At 44.2% G+C, this 22,361-nt stretch overlaps 1 protein-coding gene across 1 annotated transcript in view; it reads left to right on the top strand.

Annotated features, from left to right (window-relative positions):
* The window catches only part of ADIPOR2 (adiponectin receptor 2), a 68,134-nt gene that overhangs the window by 42,352 nt on the left and 3,421 nt on the right, over positions 1–22,361 (top strand). Inside the window, exons 3-7 of the mRNA XM_056117879.1 lie at positions 9,113–9,232; positions 14,864–15,035; positions 16,295–16,481; positions 17,101–17,288; positions 20,818–21,011. Of these exons, the coding sequence (XP_055973854.1) occupies positions 9,113–9,232; positions 14,864–15,035; positions 16,295–16,481; positions 17,101–17,288; positions 20,818–21,011 (861 nt within the window). The remainder of the gene's footprint in view (positions 1–9,112; positions 9,233–14,863; positions 15,036–16,294; positions 16,482–17,100; positions 17,289–20,817; positions 21,012–22,361) is intronic.

The following is a 22,361-nucleotide window of genomic DNA, read 5'->3' as shown; positions in this document are numbered from 1 at the left end:
TTCATATGTCTAAATTTAAATCTGGATTCAGGTTGTCAGCGTCCACAAAAAGACTCATCCAAATAAGCTTTTGATGGAACTGAGCCAAGTGAACTACCACTCTAAGAATCCTTCGGGTATTTTAGAAAGTAGAGATTGATGAATATTTATAGGATTTGGGGGTCTCATTTCTAGTGACTTAAGCCAGATCTTTTAACACATAGTCTATTGACATTTGTGAAAGTTTGTGATAGGGTAGTTTAGAGTTGGTGGAGCAAGGTTCAGTGAGCTAATATTTGTTTGATAATTGAGCGGGTTTGCCCAGTTAAGCAATTTATTGTACTAAGGGGTTGGTTGAGCAGTCTGTTGTTCAGTTAAAGTTTTGAGAATTTCCTAAAGCTAATAATAAAGTTATTACTTGATGGCTTGTATTTCCTGGAACAAGATAAGAGTCAGTTGATACTAGAGGCTTTAACTCTTAGTCCTCATAATTAAACTCTGTGAATTGTGGTCTCAGTTCTGAACCAGTGACACCTGTAAGGACAGGTAACATTTTAACCGAAGGCACACTGTCCCAGACTGGGTATTCTACCATTCCTGAACTTTAATTTTCTGACTTTGGATCTCTGCAGCACCTTAGCAATTTTTCTTTGAAACTTTTTTATTGACTCTCTGAGAGATATACCCTTACAAAGCTCTTCCTCATTGGATTTCAGTCATACAGTATTCCAACACTCATCCCTCCACTAATGTACATTTCCCAGCACCAGTGTTCCCATTTCCCTCCCATCACCCCAACCCCACCCCCAGTCTGCCTCAGTGGTACTTCTCTCTCTCTCTCTCTCTCTCTCTCTCTCTCTCTCTCTCTCATCAGCTGTGAACTACAGTTACAAAGCTTTCATGTTTGAGTTTCAGTCATAAAATGGTTGAACACCCATCCCTCCACCAGTCTACATTGTCCCCAGTATCCCCCTCCCCCTGCCTCAGTGGCAATTTCCCTCTTAGTCTCTACTATGGTAGAGACTAAGGAATCATGGTTTGTGTAGGGTAACATTGTTTTGCCCTTCCTCCCTGGTTGCAGGGAGCTTGGGTTTGTTGATCGCTCCCCCAACCTGTCAATTACCTTTGCCTCCTGATCAGACTCTACTGACTTGAAAATATTGTTTTTCTCTTCTCCTTAATGACCTCTGCATGGTTAGTTATTTCAGAGCAGCTAAACTAAACAGACTTTCTTAATCTTGTAGAGATTAATCATAAGTGCCATGAGTGAGGGGCTGAAGTGATAGCACAGCGGTAGGGCATTTGCCTTGCACGAGGCCGACCCGGGTTCGATTCCTCTGCCCCTCTTGGAGAGCCCAGCAAGCTACCCACGGCGTATTCGAAATGCCAAACACAGTAACAACAAGTCTCACAATGGAGACGTTTCTGGGTCCTCTCGAGCAAATCGGTGAACAACAGGACAGTGATAGGACAGTGACAGTGACCATGAGTGAATGCCATACTTAAATGGAAGAGTGCTAAATAGTTTGTCTTTGAAGAAGCTCCTTTAGCAAGTCTTTGACTTTAGCATTTAATTATATAATTTGTCTAATTCCCAGATGTATCTTTTTTTTTTTGGGTCACACCTGGAAATGCTCAGGGGTTACTCCTGGCTCTGCACTCAGGAATTACTCCTGGCGGTGCTCAGGGGACCATACGGGGTGCTGGGAACCGAACCCGGGTCGGCCGCTTGTTGCTCCAGCCCCTCACCTTCTGTTTTCTAATGGTTTCCTGCAGGTCATTTTGGAGCTTCTTGATCTTTTCGCAGCTGCTGTCTGCTGTACAGAGCTTCTATTGCATTTTCTGTATCACTCACCATACTCTTTATTTCTACTTGTAGTTTTCTTATTTTAGCCCTCATACTTTCGTACTGCTGGTTTTGCTGACTAGCTGTGATCCTCACAGGGGTGTCACTAAAGTCATCATCTGAGGCTTTACTGTGCTGGTTGGTGTCTTTGAGCCCACTGCGTTCTTGTTTTTGCTCTTTGGGCTTGGTGAGCTGCTTTGTGTCTTCCCTTCAAGTTTGCTGTGCTGTGAGAAATGTGAAACTTGGAGGATTGCATCAGGAGCTGCATCAGGGCCTCTTGCTGTGGCGGAGTTCAGACGTGGAAGCTGCCTTAAGCAGTGTGTATATCTTTTTGAGAGAGTGTTTCATGTTTTGGAGGATCAATACCAAGAAGTGAACTCATAGGGTCATGATAGCTCTGTTATCGGTTTGAGAAATCACAAAACTGTCTTCCCTAGGGCTGAACCAGACATTCCCACCAGCAGTGAACAGGAGTAGCACATTCTCACCAGCACTGGTTGTTTCTCAGGTTCTTGAAAAATGCCATTTTCGCTGGTTTGAGAGGATATCTCATTGTTTTGCTTTGTATTTTTCTGATAATATGTAACAACGGACTCTTGTGGAGATTCCTGTTATTTCCTCTCCCCATTTTTTGGTGGGATTGTTTTTTTCTGCTGCGTGCTTTATATATGGGATGTATGTTTCTATTAGTTTATTTTTTCTGAGACTAGTTGACTTGCTGAGTGGAGTAATGCCGGTACTGACCCTGGGTCCCCTAAGCATTGCTTAGGAAGCCATAAAAGAAACTTGCAGTCCACAGTTAGATTCTTGTCTTACATAGGCTAAAATCCATTGTTCAGTTGAAATTAGCTTTTTAAAAGGTGCCCTTTTAGATAGGAAGCAGTTGTAAAAGATAAGAGAAACTGCATAGTCATCTGTACTGCTTTGAGATATTGCCAGGCCTTCACCATTATGATATAAATTTAAGTTATGGTGGGATATTTATTATAATTCCTTAAAATGCAAAACTACTACCTACCTTCTCAGTTCATTGTGCAAATAATAGCGGCGGATCATGATCAGGGACCAATCATGTTACTGCTTTTAAAGTATCAGGCACTTTGTAATTTGCATGTCTGTTGTTCCTATTATGCACAGACAACAAAGTATATAGTTGATTTTGTTTCCCAGTGATAAACCCATCTTTAGAAAACAACAAAAATGAATACTCAGAAAAGGAATTCACCAACAAAGAAGTGAAGAAATAAAAATGATAATGCTTAAAGTGAAAGTCAGACGTAAGTAGAACTACAGAGGAAAACCGATTGGGGATGTTGGCATTGCTGCTGTTCAAGCAATTCTAGATGTGTGGCCAAAAACTTAGTGAAGGCAAAATTACGAACATAACGAATCAAACGATAGTGATAAAAAAGGTTGATTACATCCAAAGGAGTGAGACCAGCAAAAAAGAGTCTAATTAAAGAATTCTCGAAGTTATTACTTGACAGTGAAAATGAAAGATCACAAAAGCTTATAAAAAAGGATTATGACAGTTTGCCAATGCAGTAAAAAAAGATGCCAGGGTATTTTGTTCCCAACTCGTGTGTTGCATTTGGGCCATACATTTAACATTTTGATTATACATCTGTTTTCTTTCATTAAGCCTGTATTGGCGCTGCTTTGAGCAAAACAGTCTTTCTCCGGCAACATTGTGTTCGTTGTTCCTTTTCTTTCCCCGTGATGGGAAATTGGTCCATTTCCCTCTGTCCTCCAGATGTGCTAATGAATGCTTACTGAATGAGACCGGTCTCTTGCCCGCTTTTACTCCCCAGGTCTAAATACATATAGTAAGATTAAGTTTGAATATTCTTTATTTTTGTTTGATTTTACCTTACTTCCTCTACTGTCTTTCTGACCCCTGAAAATCCTTGTACAAAAGAGTGTATTTTGGGGCGGGAGTGGTTGTACATTGGGTAGGCATTTATTGTCCTTGCACCTGGCCGACTGGGTTTGCCACTCAGCCTGCCAGGAGTAGCCCCCAAATACACAAACAGAAGTGCTTATTGCAAGAGTCATTGCTGGGACATCCACTCCTGGGGACCCAGTTGACAGACCTTTCCTGTCAAAGGTTCTCTGCAGACATTTGCCTAACACCCAGGCTGCAATTTTATAAATAATCCCACTGATATTTCAAGCTATTTATAACGTAAGTTTTACTTAGAGTAGAACAGGAACCATCAATTCTGTTTCTTGAGCTCATGCATAGCTCATTTAACTTTCCATTTTATCGGAAACCACTCAGTCAACATTGAATCCTTGTTTCTGTTTCTTTCGGAAGAACCAAACCCATTCTGAATATCTGTAGATACTGAATCATTTTTGTATCTTATACATTATATATAAACTTATGTTTATAAACTTATGTTTAGTACTTTAGTTAACCAAATATTTAAAATTGTTGTCTATTTTCTTATCATTGATATTGTAACTAATTGATGCTGGTGCTGCAGTTCGTGTCTGTTAAGCCACATCCGAATGTGGGTCGCTAGTGGTCTGCCCAGGCATCAACATGTTAATGGAAATCTGATGTTTCATTAGGCACAGTATTCTCTTTTTGTTGAAAATCTTTTTGGTGGCCTGAGCAATCCCAAGCATTGTCCCGGAGACCCCGGGCCACTCGGCAGTCTGTAGGCTCAGTGGTTGTGCCCAGAGCTGTTACGCTGCTTGGATCCCTTGGTGGTGGGTGCCACCAGAATTACACCTGGCAGTTCTGGGGGTTCATGTAAGTGCTGGGAATCAACTCGGGGCCTCACACATGCAGGGTTCAGTCCTTGGAGTTTCTCTCTGGTTCCTTAAAAAAAAAATCTCTGAAAGCGTTAATTAGTCACTATTTAAGAATATAAACTCTTACAGAGAGCTTTTCTGAGGGACATAGGGAAGATCAATATAGACCTTTAAATTCTTTTTAGGCATGGGGGCCGGAGAACAGTACAGTGGGTAACCCTTGAGCACCACTGGGTATGACCCCAAAGAAAATAAAGTATAGGTATGATTCAGAGAAAATAAAAATGATACCTAAACATAAAAGTCTACCTCTTGTTGAGTAAAACAGCTCTTCTGAGAGTGTATCTAATCTGGTATAAAGTTTGACCTAGAAAGAAATTTTAATTGCAGTAATTTTTTTTTTAAATATAGGAGTACTGCTATTTATTCAGCCACTGATTAGCTGATTGAATTGTGCATGAACTCCACCTTACTTTTTAAAAATTTTTTATAATTTTATTTATTGACTCACTGTGAGAACAGTTACAAAGCTTTCAGGTCTAAGTCTCGATCATACAATGAAATACCCGTGCCTTCACCAAATGCCCATTTTCCACGCCCAACAACCCCAGTATACCCCCATCCCATACCCTCCCCCTACCTGTGGGGCAGATGATTTCCAAATTACTCTCTATAACTTTGATTTCATTCAACATTTTGACACCACACCTACCATTATTATTTGAGATTTTACCCCAACACTCAGATCTGCTGAAAAGGCAACAGTAGACAATTTGTTTTCTGTTGCTCGTTATGAATAACATATGATGTCACATGGCTGCAGTAGTGGCCGCGTGATTTTGAAATTCCGAAATTTTAACACTTAAATCTGGAGGGATTTCTGCCAAAACCTGCTGGGTTCCGAGGTTTGCTCCTGAGTCTCTGGGATCATGGCCTTTAAGCAGCTTGATCAGGAGCGAGAAAGGCCGTTCGTGGGCAATGACTTGGGGTCTCCTTGGGACAGGGAGGACAGGACGGGCTCTACTCCCATCCCGTGAGGCCCAAAATGTCTCGTCACTGCGGGTCCATACCTGACTGTCCGATGGCCTCTGAAGGATGACGGCCACTGAGCCTGTAGGGGGAAGCGGGCGGAGTGACAACACCCTTCCCCCACTGGGGTGGCCCGGCAACAGTAACCCACTGTGTGGTCCGGACGCATTTCTGCCAAAAGCCACTGGGTTTTGAGATTTGTTTCTGAGTCTCTGGGATCATGGCTGTTAAGCAGCTTGATCAGGAGCCAGAGAGGCCGTTTGTTGGCCATTTGATGACTTGGGGTTTTGTTGGGGGGGGGGGGAGGACAGGCCCAGCTCCACCCCCATCTCGTAAGGACCAAAATGTCTCATCACTGTGGGCCCAAGCCTGACTGTCAAATGGCCTCTGGAGGATAGCGGCCACTGAGCCACCAAGGGGAAGCAGGCGGAGGGACAGAACCTTTCCCCCCTGGGGTGGCCCGGAGACAGTAATCTACTGCAGGGTCCGTTCACATTTCTGCCAAAAGCCACTGGGTTTCGAGATTTGTTTCTGAGTCTCTAGGATCATGGCCATTAAGCAGCTTGATCAGGAGCCAGAGAGGCCGTTTGTGGGCGATGACTTGGGGTCTTGTTGGGTGGGGAGGACAGGCCCAGCTCCACCCCATCCCACAAGGCCCAACAAGTTTCGTCACTGGGGGCCCAAACAAGAGGCCCAAGCCTCTTGAGGATGCTGGCCACCGGGCCACCAGGGGGGAACAGGCCAAGGCACGAAACCTATTCCCACCTGGGTTGGCCCAGAACCGGTACCCTACTGCAGGGACCGGACGCATTTCTGCCAAAAGCCGCTGGGTTTCAAGATTTGTTTCTGAGTCTCTAGGATCATGGCTATTAAGCAGCTCAATCAGGAGGCCATGCCTCCAATTACATAGCTGAGCTGGAGGTGATTTGTGGGTGTGTTTCCCACATACCTAACTTTTGGCCGTTTACTTTCTTGGTAAATTTTGCCCCAAGTTTTTGGGGTCTGGCCAAAGGCACAGTAGCAATTTTGGGGTATCTGGAAGTCTGAAGGTGCCATTAGGCTGCTGGTGCACTCGCCTCACAGGTACAGATTGACTTGCTGGCGGCACCATACCTCCAGTAATTAATCTTTTAAGACCTTGCTTGATTATTATATTTTTTCTTATTCTTGTGATAAACTTATTTTTCCACTTTACTAGTAATAACCTTGGGCAACTTAACCTCTTTGCTAAAGTATTTTTTTAAATAAGAATTTAAAAAAATTGGGGCTACAGGGGCTGGAGCAGTAGCACAGCGGGTAGGGTGATTGCCTTGCACGCAGCCTACCCAGGTTCGATTCCCAGCATCCCATATGGTCCCCTGAGCATTGCCAGGGGTAATTCCTGAGTGCAGAGCCAGGAGTAACCCCTGTACATGGCCGGGTGTGACCCCCCCAAAAAAGCAAAAAAATATGGGGCCACAACCTGTGGTCCTTTAGGGCTTACTTCTAGAAAACTCCTGGTGGGTTTGGGACCATAGGGGCTGCCGGGGATTGAACCCAGCCTGCCCTGTGCAAGACACAAATGCTTTAACCTCTGTACTGTCTTTCTGGCCCTCCTAACGTTCTATATTAAATGGAGATAAAAATACTGATCTTATGACTGTGTCAGGATTAATTTAAATGAATATTGTATAAAAGTCATTTCTTTGTGCTTGGCGTATTTTACAGCTAGTAAATGTTAGTTTTTCTCTTGCTGCATTTTGCTGCAGTTGTTCAGGTAATTTAGTGTTGGATATTAACCGTGAGTTTTTCAGACGTCATCAGTGAATGCCCCTTTTCCTCCTCTCAGAGAAGCTTGTGGTGCTTTTGCTCGCCTCCCTGAGCTTTAACCTTTCCTTTGTATTTTACCTCTCGTTGTCACAGTTCTCCAAGTCAGTCTTGATTACTTATAAGCCAAAACTTTCTGGTAATTCTGAACTTTGTATTTGTAGTGCTTTGTATTTGAAGCGCTGTGTATTTGTACCTGCTTTTCTGTTTCCCCTATCGCTGTTTTATAATTTACTGTAGAGCAGTGTTCTCTGGTCAAACACAGAAAGACTTTTAGTGCCATGCTCCTAGTATTTGGAAGTTGATTGACTCTGAACATATCTACTCTTGGGCATTGTTCATGATTACTTGACTCAGGCTTTAACATTCCAGAAGGGAGGTCCTGCCATGGGACTGGGATGGACCCCGGCGAGTGGCAAAGCTACTCCATCATCGAAATGGGACACTCTAGAGAGCAAAAATGCATGATCTGGATGCAAGCTGTTAGGACTTAAGTGACCGAACCGTATGGGAAGGACAAGCTGAGCTGGCTGAGGAGACTTGGTCTGGGTCTTGCTCTCAGAGCCCAGAGGGCTAAGTGGGGTCCTTGTCTCTTACTGGGTTTATCCAGACAACTGCAAGTACTGATAACATAGACAGCTAGAGGGAAAGAGAAAAGCAATGTCATGTCCCTGGGAGATAGAGTGTCTCCTTGGTTAATCACCCCAAGAGAATTTTCCTCTGCCAAATGTTTTATCTATGTAAATGATGAATCACACTTATGTCCTTACCTCTATCCCCCTCAATGTGTCAAGTGGGATTCTTAGAGATAGTTTTTACTTCCTTAATTTTGGGGTGGGGGTGGGGAGAAGGGAGGGATTGTTCATTGTTTCTTTGTATTAGGCACCATATAGGATTTCCTATTAAAGATAGGGTTTCATGCACGTAGCCTTTCGTCACGATACCCTCCGCAAGAGTAAGCTCTATTTCTGTAGACCAGTTCTTGGGCTCTCTTACCTTTGGCCATTTGTTACTTGTTTACTGTGGTTGGTGGTACACTTGGCACTGCTCGAGGCTTACTCCTGGCTCTGTGCTCAGGGTGGGGCTCAGGAAACCATATGGGATGTTGGGATTGCACCCAAGTCAGCCACTTGCGAGGCAAGCACCCCTCCAGATATACTATCACTCTGCCCCTCGGCTATGTTTTCTTATATACCACATATGACAGAGATCATTCTGTATCTGTTACTTATTTCTTTAACACAAAAATCAAAGCTATAAGCTATTCTAGGAATTTGCTGCTTAGTCAGATGTAGCGGGGATAGTTTCTTACCTGAATAGCACAGCGGTAGGGCGTTCGCCTTACAAGTGGCCAACATGGCCGACCCGAGTTCGATTCCTCCGCCCCTCTCGGAGAGCCCGGCAAGCTACCGAGAGTATTCGATATGCCAGACACAGTAACAACAGTCTCCAATGGAGACGTTACTGGGCCCGCTCGAGCAAATCGACGATCAACGGGAGGGCCTTTACCTTTACCTTTACCTTTACCTTTATCAACACTCTTAATTTGGTAGTACAGTTATTTTGCTAAAGTATACCATGTCTGAGGTCTTCTTTTGCTTTTAAGAGAGTTGTATTTTGAAAGGAAGTTTGGATTGTTTCTTTTGGTTCCTGGCCTCTGTCCCTGACTCTTCTCTGATTGCCTTGCAGAGCTCTGAGGAACGTGAGAGCCATGAGGAAGCTTCACAGGAAGATGAGGGATTTATGGGCATGTCCCCTCTCCTACAAGCCCATCATGCTATGGAAAGAATGGAAGAGTTTGTTTGTAAGGTAAGATGGCAGTTTATTTTTATTCCCATTCAATTTTTGGGGGCTGGAGCGATAGCGCAGCGGGTAGGGTGTTTGCCTTGCACACGGCAGGCCTGGGTTTGATTCCCAGCATCCCATATGGTGCCCTGAGCACCGCCAGGGGTGATTACTGAGTGCAGAGCCAGGAATAACCCCTGTGAATCACCAGGTGTGACCCAAAATGCAAAAACAAACAACCCCAAAAAACCCACATTTTTGCAGTGGTGCATCGATTATTTATTTATGTAGGAGTGCTGCTGTTTATTCAGCCACTGATTAGCTGATTGAATTGTGCATGAACTCCACCTTACTTTTTTTTTTCATTTTTTATAATTTTATTTATTGAATCACCATGAGGGCAGTTACAAAGCTTTCAGGTCTAAGTCTTGGTCATACAATGAAACACCCATACCTTCACCAGTGCCCATTCTCCACCACCGAAAACCCCAGTATACCCCCATCCCACACCCCGCCCCTTCCTTTGGGGCAGATGATTTCCACATTACTCTCTCTACTTTGATCACATTCAATATTTTGACACCAGACCCACCATTATTATTTGAGATTTTACCCCAACACTCAGATTTGCTGAAAAGGCAACAGTAGACAATTTCTGTTCTATTGCTGGTTATGAATAACATATGATGTCACGTGGCTGCAGTAGGGCCATGTGATTTTGAAATTCCGAAATTTTAACACAAATCTGGAGGGATTTCTGCCAAATGCCACTGCGTTTTGAGATTTGCTCCTGAGTCTCTGGGATCATGGCTGTTGAGCAGCTTGATCAGGCGCCAGAGAGGCCATTTGTGGGCAATGACTTGGGGTCTTATTGGGACAGGGAGGACAGGACCAGCTCCACCCGCATCCTGTGAGGCCCAGAATGTCTCGTCACTGCGGGCTCAGACCTGACTGTCCAATGGCCTCTGGAGGATGACGGCCATTGAGCTGCCAAAGGGGAGCAGGCAGAGGGACAACACCCTTTCCCCCCTGGGGTGGCCCGGCGACAGTAACCTACTGCAGGGACCAGACACATTTCTGCCAAAAGCCGCTGGATTTCAAGATTTGTTTCTGTGTCTCTGGGATCATGGCCATTAAGCAGTTCGATCAGGAACCAGAGAGGCCATGCCTCCAATTATATAGCTGAGCCGGAGGTGGTTTGTGGGTGTGTTTCCCACATACCTAACTTTTGGCCGTTTACTTTCTTGGTAAACTTTATCCCAAGTTTTTGGGGTCTGGCCAAAGGCACAGCAGCAATTTTGGGGTATCAGGAAGTCTGAAGGCGCCGTCAGACTGCTGATGCACTCGCCTCACAGGTACAGATTGACCTGCTGGCGACACCATACCCCCAGGTGCATCGATACTTTAAACCCATCATTTTGCCTCAGCAGACCCAGTAAAATGTTGGTAAAGGAATATTCAACTGGGAACCATTTTTATATAGGCTAATGAAGTATGCATCTTCCCAATTGTCTAGACAAGATAGAATCTAACAGTTGGGAGTTGTTGATGCTAAATGCCGTGTTCTGATCCCTTCTAGGGTTGTGTGTGTAAGTCTGCTACTCTTTCCTGGTGGGTTGGGATTTGTCTTTGGGGCCAGGTGCTACTTAGGGCTCTGCGTGGGGGGGGTGTGCAGCTGGACGCACTCAACCTATGTCATTGTTCTCCCCCGCAGGCTGCTCTGTAGGGAGAAACCTCCCAGTTCTGTGCACATAGAATTTCACTAGCTGGAATATTTTGTTTTCGATTTTTTCCTTGTAATTCATTATTTGACTCATTAAAACCTGTTATGTTTTCTTTCTTCTAATATGGCAAATGAAATTGTGGCGGTTTGCTTAGAGCAAATAGGAGCATTAGTAAATAGAAGAACCATTTGGTTGATCTGATCCATGGGAGCCCTGGCGGGTCATGAAAGTCAGTGTAACTCACTCTGTGTGTATATATACATATAAATTCGTCTGTTAAATAATTTGGAGAATACTTGATTACTTAGAAAAAGAATCATGACCCCTCCTTTTCATGTATTTTATAAAACTGTTTATGCATCAAACTCTGAAAACTAAATTTTGCTTTTCCTCCAGTCATGTGATGTGAGGTATTTGGAATCAATTGACTTTGGGCCAACAGGTGAGAAGTGTTTTTAATCTCAACATAAACATCCCATCCAACATAAAGCGTTAGATGAGGGATGGAGAGGTGTAAGTGTACTTCGAGCCCAAGAAATTTAGTGTTTAAAAATTGAAAGAAAAAAAAAACAGTGAAACCATAGAAATGTTCTAGTGATCCCTGTGAGGAGAGTTGGCATAGAGATCACAAAAACATAGAGATTGTATTTCTAAAAACAGATTTTGTGCAAAAGCCTTCAAAGTTGAATATTTAGAGTCTGAGCCTTGAGGGCTTTTTAAATATTTATAAGTCAGCTAGTTACTGTAGAAGTCAAGCTGACTTGACTTCTCTTTTGTTCCCCTTGATTGAATTAAGGTAAATAATAAAATAGAGTTCCAATTTAACAGCTAATGGGAGAATAAGCAGAGCATTTGTTTGCTGTAATTATCATTTCCTTATCTTTCCTCTGTGGAAGGAATGAACCGGTGTTCTGTTACAAGGTGTTCTTCAGGATGCTCCACCCTGCTGAGACTGAAAGGCTGGCTTGAAACCAGCCTTGTCTAGTGACACCAGGATTCTATTTCTTGCGTTTGAAGCAAGTAAACAGAGACAGTTTAAAATGAAGTGTGTTGGACCAGAAAGATAGGACAGTCCATAAGGCACTTGCCAGCCGAGCATCACCTGTGGCCCCCTTGATCTCACCAGGAGTGATCCCTGAATACAGAGCCAGTAGTAGGTCCTGAGCACAGCTGGGGGTGCTTAGACAAATAAAAATTGAAGTGTGCTGTGGTCTTGCAGGTGTCCTTTGCATACTGGGAAGATTTTCTTAACTGGAATAAGGGAAATAGAATCAGTTTGTATAGAATGTTCTTCTAGGCTTGATCTGGGTTGGGTCTCTCTTTTTTCAGCCTTCAGTTTTGTTTTCTTTTCAAAGCTTTAAATTTTACATATGACAACATAGTGGGTCATTACTAAGATGTTTGATTTAGGTAATATTTCTCTTAAGCTTTTTAACAAATGTCTTTGGCTAAACTACTTCTTTTTATCCCAAATGGGCAAAAGATATACATGTTTGTGCTGGCATTTGGCCTGACTCCAAGTTGATGGTGCAGTGCAGTGGTTGTTTAATACGATACACATCACAGAATATTCCGTGCTACTGGGGATGGAACCCACAGCTTCATATAAGCAAAATGAATTCTTATCACTGAGCCACATGCTTATCCCTTGCAGTGTAATCATGAAAGAAAGCTTCTTGGCTCAGTTTTTATACCACTAGAATGTTTGTTCAGAAACAGTTGTGGGGAAGCATTCTGACGTGTTTATGTGTTATGTGCTTCTAATATGTACTATTTCACTGTCCTTCCCACTACTTCTGTTCTTAAGTTGTTAGTCCTCGTTTCCTTTGGCTTTGCACAGAGGGCCAGTTCTCTTGGAAATGTCCGAAGTACCCAGGAGCGCAGAGAACTGGAACATGTGGAGTGAGGGAGAGGGGCCACAGGAGCCGGCAGTAGGTCGCCATCCTCCTGCATAGGATTGTCAGCCAAACGGTTGCGACTTAGCCGTGATGCTTATCATGAGAACTCTGGGTAAAGGCAAGGTCGTTGTCTAAAGGCTGAAGCACGTAGGCAGATCACATTGACGTCGGTGGGCCCCACGGGTGACTTATATGAAGTGGGGAGGAGAAAGACGGTCACTTTCTCCCCACCCGCCTCTGCCTCCCGGGACCCAGGGTTACTGGGTCCTTGTCTCGCCTCGCAGAAAGGAATTTCAGGAGTAGACAAGCAGTGAAACAAACAGATTTTATTTGGAGGATTTTTAGGTATGGAGGGAGAGAGAGTGAGAGAGAGAGAGTAACTTACTCAAGAGGGAACACAGGCTTCTAAAAGGGCAGAGAGAGCCCCTGCACACATCCTAGCATTAGACATGAAAGCATGAAAGTCCACATCTCAAGAGGGGAGATGCGGGCGACACAGGTGCTCGGCCAAGCAGCACACGGGCTCAGGCAGCATATGTGCGCCCTTCCTTTGTTCAGGGTGGCCTTTGTAGGGTTTCTCCAGCCTGCCCCCACATGAAGCTTCTTCCTGGGTTAAAGTCCATTGCTTAGGAGGTTACCAGGGAGGTCCAAAAAGAGGAACTTCCCGGGAAGGAGGCCTATATCCTCAGGTCTTATCCGGTCTTTCTGTATCCTCAAGGTGGGTCATTCCTAGAATTCTTCCATGAAACTTTGTTTCATTGCAAAGGGCCTTTCCCTATCTACCTGCCTACATCAACATGTCTGATGTTTTCCCTATATTTTTCCAGCAGAAACAAGTCAGTAAAGGACAAGTGATCTTTGTAGTGTGAGTCGTGGGCCTCGCTCCTTCTCCCCCACACCCACACCCCATTTTGGGTAAAACCCTTTTGAAGCTAAAGTCTTAGTCCTGGTGGGGCTCGGGAACCATGTGGAGTGCTGCTCAAACATTTCTGTGCAGGCCAAGCACCGTGGCACCTGGACTGTCTCCAGACCCAGCAGAGCGTGAGCTTAGAGGTTTACACACATTTTCAGAAGGGGTCGTTCATCTCCCGATTCCTTTTTCTTGGGAATTTGTTACCTGAGGGGCAGTGAAGCAAAGGGAGAAAAGGAGGGTGAAGAGACTAGCAGTCCAGTCAAGGGTGAGATTCTTCCCCATTTGCCCTGCCTGAGAAGCGAGTTAGTTTCCATCTCTCAGGTGATGGCCTGTGGTCAAGTTTGCGCGCCACACGCTACCTTTGAGTGGATGTTAGAGTTTATGAAGTGCTAGTTTGATCTCCACAGCTTTCTCATGAGGTAACTGAAGCACTTTAAACTCACTTACGAGGCTTGGAGATTCTTAATTAGAGCTTGCACTAAGGTTATTTAATGACAGGTATTTTTCACTCCCTAAAAGCGAAAAAAAAACAACCTATCCCTTTTATTTTTTATTTTTACTTTTCAAAAAATTTTTATCAGTGAAACACCATGAGGTACAGTTGTAGACGTACACATTTTTGTGCTTGGGTTTCAGTTATACAATCTATCCCTTTCAAAGTCTAAACTGCTGTGTTAGAAGAGAGTAAAGGGGGTGGGAAAATTTTAGCAAAAGACACAAGAGCGTGAGTCTTTATGGGTCTTTTTCTGCCACTAGATTATATATTCAAATGGTCAGATTTAGCATTCTTGGAATTTTCAGAGTAAACTTTATTTGTGGCGAGTGAAGTAAGGGAGTCTGTGTGTGGGGCACTTTTAGCCAGGCTGAGTCAAAGTTTGGAGCCATTCTTGGTAGGGCTTGGTTTGCAAATTCATTTCTTTCCGAAGAGTTGTTCTCTGCTTAAAGTATCTTCTTGATAAATCTGTTTTTTAAAAAGACTAGGACATTGTATTTTTCAGATGTTTCCGTAGTCTTCCTAAGAATCAGCATTTTCCTCATTTTTCAGGTGGTGTGGCAGGAGAGTTGTCAGAAATAGCATTGCTGCATTGACAAGTAGTACTTAACGATGTTCTTCTTCCAGGTTTGGGAAGGTCGGTGGCGAGTGATCCCTCATGATGTACTACCGGACTGGCTCAAAGATAACGACTTCCTTCTACATGGACACCGGCCCCCTATGCCTTCCTTCCGGGCCTGTTTTAAGAGCATTTTCAGAATACACACAGAGACAGGAAACATCTGGACACATCTCTTAGGTATGGGATATCAACAATGTAATAAATTCATTTTTATTTTGTGTGTTGAGTAGTAAAGACTGAACCTTAAAAAGGTATGTGAGGGGCTGGAGAGATAGCACAGCGGGTAGGGCGTTTGCCTTGCATGCGATGATCCCAGGTTCGATTTCCGGAATCCCGTATGGTCCCCTGAGCACTGCCAGGGGTGATTCCTGAGTGCAGAGCCAGGAGCAATCCCTGTGCATTGCCAGGTGTAACCCCCCCCCCCCCCCCCCCCCCCAAAAAAAAAGAATGTACCAGGAAAGTGAAACTGTAAAGGTAACCCAGAGAATGGAAGAAAATACTTGCAAGTCAAGTGTCTATTTAGGCATTTAAAAAGGGCAAAAACCCTCCCACAATGCATTAATTAAAAAAGGTAAAACATTTGAATCGATAATTCTCCAGAGAAGTGCGCCCCCTTCCTCTCCCCCCCTGAAGTAAAATTCAACAAGCTTTTATTGAAACTTATTTAGAAAGATGTGAGGGTAGAGAATGGGGTCAGTGTGTGTGTTCAAGAGAGAACGCAGGCTTCTCGCACCAAAACAGGCAAGCAGAGAAACGGGAAGTGAGATAACTGTTCAAAGGACTAACATGGGCTTGAAGAGCAAGACCCAGAGGAGATACATTTTTTAACTTCTTTCTTCTTTTTTTTTTTTTTAAAGTCACCATGATTTATAATACTGTCAGTGGTAGGGTTTTATGCTTACAACATTCCAAACACCCTCCACTACTCCCCACCATGGTTAGGCTAAGTTATGTAGATCACATCTCAGATTCTTTTGCATTTGACTGTTTGTCTCACATACACAAACATACACGCATACACGCATGCATGCACACATGCATGCACGAAACCATAGCTTCTTCATGCAGTGTACTGTTCTTGGACACTTGGGTTGCTTCCAGACTTTGTGAACAGCTTGGCAGTGGACACTGGAGTGCAGATGTCTTCTGAGTTTGGGGTCTCTTGGCATAGGCACACAGCACATGACTGACTGATCCTTGACATCCTGTGTGGTCTCCTGAGCATTGTGGGGTGGGGCCCCAAAACAAAAACAAAATGGGGGGGTGATAGGGGTGGGATGGAAGTACTGATAAATGCTACGACATGCGTGAACCTTGCAAACTTACTAAGTGGAAAAAGCCAGACCCAAAGGTCCAGGACTGAAACAGTTGAAGACATTTTCTCTTCGAAAGGGTAATCTTTTTTTTTTTTTTCTCCCCCTGTGTCCTTTTCCTAGGTTGTGTATTCTTCCTGTGCCTGGGAATCTTTTATATGTTTCGCCCAAACATCTCCTTTGTAGCCCCTCTGCAAGAGAAGGTGGTCTTTGGCTTATTCTTCTTGGGGGCCATTCTCTGCCTTTCTTTTTCATGGCTCTTCCACACAGTCTACTGCCATTCAGAAGGGGTTTCCCGGCTCTTCTCTAAGTAAGTATTCTTAAAGCATATATTGGTTGTTTAGAGTAGACCTTTTTCAATTTTTTCCACGTTCAACCCCATCTCACTAGTCTCATGTGCCCCTTGGTATATAGCATATCAAATGTAGGTATACAGATCAAGCATTTGCTCATGGGATAAGTAACAGCTGTAATTTAAAACAAAATTTTAAGATTTTCCTTGACCACACATTCAGTTAAATGTTTGAGACCACATACAGGGTTATAACTCGCCGCTGAAGAAATCCAGGATCTAGGGTAAAGGTATTTGTTGGGGTGTGTGAAACGTCCTGGAATTAAACATTGGCGAAACAACACCACTTTGTGTGCTACGTAGTTTCTCATCATATTCCCCTTGCCTTACATTTCTCGCCATCTGATTTCCACTGAGCCCGGTGATTTGGAGTTTGCGGCTTCGGGCAAAGCATCCAGCAGAGCTGACAAGATTCTGGATGCCGCCTCCGCCTCCGGGACCTTGTTCTTCAGAATCAAAGCAAGCATCTTAGCTTGCCTCACAGCTATTCATTGTGGCACATATTGGAGAAGTAGTTGGGATCTGTGGTGGGTGCTGTTCTTTTTTAATTGAATGGATTTATTTCCCCTTCTCCTAGACTGGATTACTCCGGGATTGCTCTTCTGATCATGGGAAGTTTTGTTCCTTGGCTTTATTATTCTTTCTACTGTAACCCACAACCTTGCTTCATCTACTTGATTGTCATTTGTGTGCTGGGCATCGCAGCCATTATCGTCTCCCAGTGGGACATGTTTGCCACCCCTCAGTATCGAGGAGTACGAGCAGGTAAGAACTTGTGGCATTTTTGCATTAGACATTCATTTATTTACTAGTCATTTCTTGAAGGTTTACCACTTGCTAAAGCATTATACTCCCATACTTGTAATGAGAATTCAGTTACAGCCTTATGTTCTCGATGGACTTCGAATGGAGTAGTGCAGGGTGCATTACTGGTTTTTTGGTTCTTTTGTTTTTTCCCCCCAAAGAACTCAAGCCGCCGCCACCACCTCTGTTTATTACAGATGTACTGTAGGGACTGGAGGAACAGGACCGGAGTTAGGGTGCTTGTCTCACGCATGCTGGCCGCTGCGTGTGGGCTCCCATGCAACCCCTGTGATCTTGGAGCACCGTCAGGAGGAAGCCCTGAACACTGACAGCTGTGATCCTTGCCCCTTCAAAAAAAGCAAAACACACATGATTCTAAAATAAAATAAAAATGTACTATATTCGTTTTCTATGGCTTACATAGCAAATTGCCACAACCCCCATGACTTAACACATACTTACTTTTCTCCAATTCTGGAGGTCCAAGATCGAGAGCGAATTTCCCTGGACTAAAGTCCGTGTTCTCACAGGGCTTCCCTTCTCTCCTGCTGCCTGGAGGTCCAGCCATTGCCTCCGTGGCTCAGGGCTTCCTGCATCTGAAAGCCAGCAGCGCAGCACGATCAGAGATGAACTCTTAGATATTTGGGGCACATTTGGGGCTGTTGTCTAGAACTTGAGTTTTTAGCGTTACACTGTCCTGGCTGGAGCGATAGCACAGCAGGTTTGCCTTGCACAGGGCCAACCTGGCCGAGTTGGGTTTGATTCCTCCGCCCCTCTCAGAGAGCCCGGCAAGCTACCGAGAGGATCTTGCCTGCGCGGCAAAGCCTGGCAAGCTCCCCGTGACATATTCGATATGCCAGACACAGTAACAACAAAGTCTCCAATGGAGACGTTACTGGGCCCGCTCGAGCAAATCGATGAACAACGGGAGGACAGTGTCAGTGACACTGTCCTTAAGGAAGGTAATCCTAATCATTATGAAGTTGTGTTCTTTCTCATCTTGGAGTGCGCTTTTTGTGGTGATTGGTCCTTTATTTTAATAAGTAAAGTAAGTAAAGTAAAGGCCCTCCCGTTGATCATCGATTTGCTCGAGCGGGCCCAGTAACGTCTCCATTTGAGACTTTGTTGTTACTGTGTCTGGCATATCGAATATGTCACGGGGGGCTTGCCAGGCTCTGCCTTGTGGGTGAGATACTCTCGGTAGCTTGCCGGGCTCTCCGGGAGGGGCGGAGGAATCGAACTCGGGTCGGCCATGTTGGCTGCGTGCAAGGCAAACGCCCTACCGCTGTGCTATCGCTCCAGCCCCTTATTTTAATAGTTTTGGTTTATTCTCTATTTTTGTTTAAAAATGCTTAAGTTAGTAGATTTCATTCATACTGCTTGTATTCTACTTAAGTAGTACCATACATCTCTTCTGCTGTGGGCACACAGAAACTTTTTTAAATGTAGGACACTGCCAGTTTAGCCTGAAAGCGTGAAATCAAATGTGCCCACCTCTCCTCCCACCCTGCCGACCACACCTGGCAGTGCTCAGGAGTTCTTCCTGTTTCTGCATTCAGTGCTTGGGGGGACCATGTGGGATGCTGGGGATCGGACCGGAGTTGACCCTGTGCACAGCAAGCACCCTTCCCACTGTACTGTTGCTCTGGCTCAAGCCAGATGCCCTGCCTGCTTTTGTGAGTCTTCCTGTTTTGAATAAGGAGTTAGCAGATAGGTGGTCTTGTTTTGCCATTTCTTTAGGGATTTCTTATAGCTGCCCCAGTACCATACCCAAGGCCTACCAAGAGGGAAAAAAGAAGTATTAACTGTAATTTTTTTTTTTACATTTTTGAGCTCTTGTTCATTTGCTGTTATCCTGCAGGTTAGAAGTGAGTGTTAACATTGTGTTAATCACCACTGTTAGAACCTACCCTCTTTCCCCTTTTGAGTGTTTGTGAGCAAATGGGTATGTCAGGATTGGCTTTTACCAGTATTCCACAATATTGTTAAGCCTGCTTGAGCATATAAGAATGTCTGAGAATATCTTGCTGAGTAGAACTAAACATTCTATTTATGTACATCAGAAGAATCAAGATTCTGAGCTTTTGATGAGAGAATGTCAAAGACTAGAAGGGTCTTTTTTTTTTTTGCTTAGTTAAAGCTTTAATAAAAGTCTGTATTATTCAGTACTGATCAGTATGACTGTTCCATGGTTTCAGTTAAACAATTGTATTTTTAAAGTCTGTTATAAACAGAATCCTTGAAGTTGTTTCATAGGATGAGTAGGATATTTATCCTAGGAGAGGTCTTCTGAGGCTTTTAACTAACTCACTTCTAAATGTCTCTGAAAGACGGGAAGATTTTATCCAGTCTCCGTATGTCAAATAGAGATTTCCAAACTTAATTGGCCTACCCAGCACCTCCTCAGTCACATTTCTCAGCTCCCCATCCCTCGGGCCCAGTCTTTCTTCTTACAGTGAATAAATGGGGCCAGTCGCACCCCAGGCTATTACTGTCCTTGTGACAGGCCCCCCGCTCCTCTCCACCAATAGATCAGTGCCACCTTGAGGGTCATGTCACTCAATTTGAGAAGCATCGATGTAAGGGAAAGAACAGGTGAAAGAACGGGATCACAGTTTTAGGAGGAGTAGAGTTAGGAAGTAAGTTTTATTCAGGCCTGCTGGGTTCCTTCTGTCAGGTCAGCATTGCCACTTTTCATTTACGGATGCCCATTTTCTTTATCAGTAAACATGTAATTGGGGCTGGTACTCTTTGTCTTGCATGCAGCTGACCCCCATTCGTTCCCCAACACTGCATGTGGTCACCCACACAGTTCCAGGAGTGAGACTTCTCACAAGCAGGGCTGAGGTGGAGTGATTCTTTTTTTTTTTCTTAATTTTTCTTAGTGAAACAACATGAGGTACAGGTGTAGACTTACACATTTTTGTGATTCTGTGGGTCTCTCTGGTCCCTTACAGACAGAGGCCATCTCTTTCTTCTTTTCTGCCCTCCCCCAAGGCCCTCCCCTTCCCATTGTCTCCCTTTTCCCTCTCTCCTCCCTTCCCTCTCTTCTCACCCCACCCTCTCTTCCCTGCCCCCACCCTAAGCCAGGAATGTCTTTTGCTTTAGAGTAAGAAATCACTTTGTATTACAAAATAATCCGCGTTTATAAAGAAGCGGTTTTTGGGCTGCTTTAGGGAGCTTTTAAAGAAACTCCAAGAGCTGTCACTCCTAGAACACTCAGCAAAATAGTTCTGAACCTTTGAGGACTGCTGACTTGTTAAGCCAAGCCGCTCTGAGCATGAGACTCGTTGCCTTTGTGGTCGGGTGTCTTTCAGAACATAGCTGTCCAGTCTCGTAGCAGTATCCCAGATCTTGAAAAATCTGATTTTTCTTTTCAGACAGAAGTTACTATCAGAAAGTCTTGTTGTCGTTGCTGGCTCGATGCTGCGATACTGACTCCTGCATGTTCTTCTGCGCCTTTGCCTTACTCATCTCTCTTTATTTCAAGGAGTGTTTTTGGGTCTGGGCCTGAGCGGAATCATCCCTACCTTCCACTATGTCATCTCGGAGGGATTCCTGAAGGCTGCCACCATAGGACAGATCGGGTGGTTGATGTTGATGGCCAGCCTCTATATCACAGGAGCTGCCCTGTACGCTGCCCGCATCCCGGAACGCTTCTTTCCCGGCAAGTGTGACATCTGGGTAAGTGTTACTGGGGGAGGGGACACGTGGACGCGTATCTGCAGACGTAGCGGTGAGGGGGTTATTGACAAACTGGGAAGTGAAATAATCAAAACAGTTTCTTTTTTATTTTATAGGAGTCAAGCTCAGTGTTGCTTAGGGGCTATTTTAGTGCCAGGGATTAAATTTAGGACTCTACCACTGGCCTGTCTTCTCACTCCAGAAAAAGTTTTAGACTTAAAATCAAGAGACTTATAGTCGAAACTTTCTCTCATTAGTTGTGCTTTTCTGGAAAATAATTTCTGAAAATAACTAACATCTATTGAGGTCTTAGTGCCTGCCGGCCGCCATGCTGAGTTACTTGTGTTACCACACCCGGCACATTGATGCTGTAATTTATAATAATCATCAATGCTCTCACTCTTCATACTTAAGGAAGCAAGCTTTAAGGAGATACTTGTGCAGGGTCCATGACCTTTAAGAGGAATTTAAACCAGAGTAGTGTAACATGAGAATCTTGAGTTCCTGCTTTCTAAACCATCTTGTCAAATGTATTTAGTCATTTGTTTTGTCTTGACTCATTTATGAAATGAGGCCAGTGGGCTACATATTCGCCAGAGTCCTAAGGTCAGCGATTTGTGATCGTTGTAAAGTATTCGATTAGAAAGGGTCATAGTGCTAATGAGATTATGATAAGGGAGAAGGAAAGAAAAGTGACATACCAATAGATGGGAAGTTAAAACTAGTCTCCTTCAAGTTCAGTTCAGATGTCTGAAAATGAGGCGAATGCTGGGGCTGGGGCTCGCAAGGTCCACAGTGGGCGTGGCACTTGCATTGAGCACAGCTGACCTCGATTTGAACACTGACACCCAAAATGGCCCCTTGATCACCTAGTGGAGAGCATCGTCTGGAGTGACCCAAAAACAAAAAAATGAATCTAATGCTAATTGCGGCCGTCTTTTGATTTTCAGATTAGCTAAGATGAGATTGCACCGTGATTTTGACATGAAAAAATATTTCCCCTGCCCCCGACCCCCTTTTTTAGGGGAAAGGATCACTTTTGGTTTCAGAGGAAATGTCTCAAGTTAGGACTTTGAATCCTTCTAGCTTATTCTTTTAAGATCACAGTCCCTTGGTCCATGCTGCTGTGCCCCTGTCCATCCTTGTTTCGGAGCTCTAATGAGAGAAGACTGATCTTGCAAGTGCCGTTGGTTGCACTGAGCGTTTCTTAAGATAGAGAAATTAGTAGTAACAGAGCATGTTCAGTCAGGAATAATCCTCCATAGTTTTTTGTTTGCTCAGGGGGGCGGGGCACACCAAGAGGTGCTCAGGTCTTCTTGGCTCTGGGCTCAGAGATCACTCCTAGCAGTG

The sequence above is a fragment of the Sorex fumeus genome, unplaced genomic scaffold (genome assembly GCF_029834395.1).
Source record: "Sorex fumeus unplaced genomic scaffold, SorFum_2.1 ptg000036l, whole genome shotgun sequence".
In the NCBI taxonomy this organism is placed as follows: Eukaryota; Metazoa; Chordata; class Mammalia; order Eulipotyphla; family Soricidae; genus Sorex; species Sorex fumeus.
The sequence above is the reverse complement of the archived record's forward strand: the minus strand, read 5'-3'. Positions and strand labels throughout refer to the sequence as shown.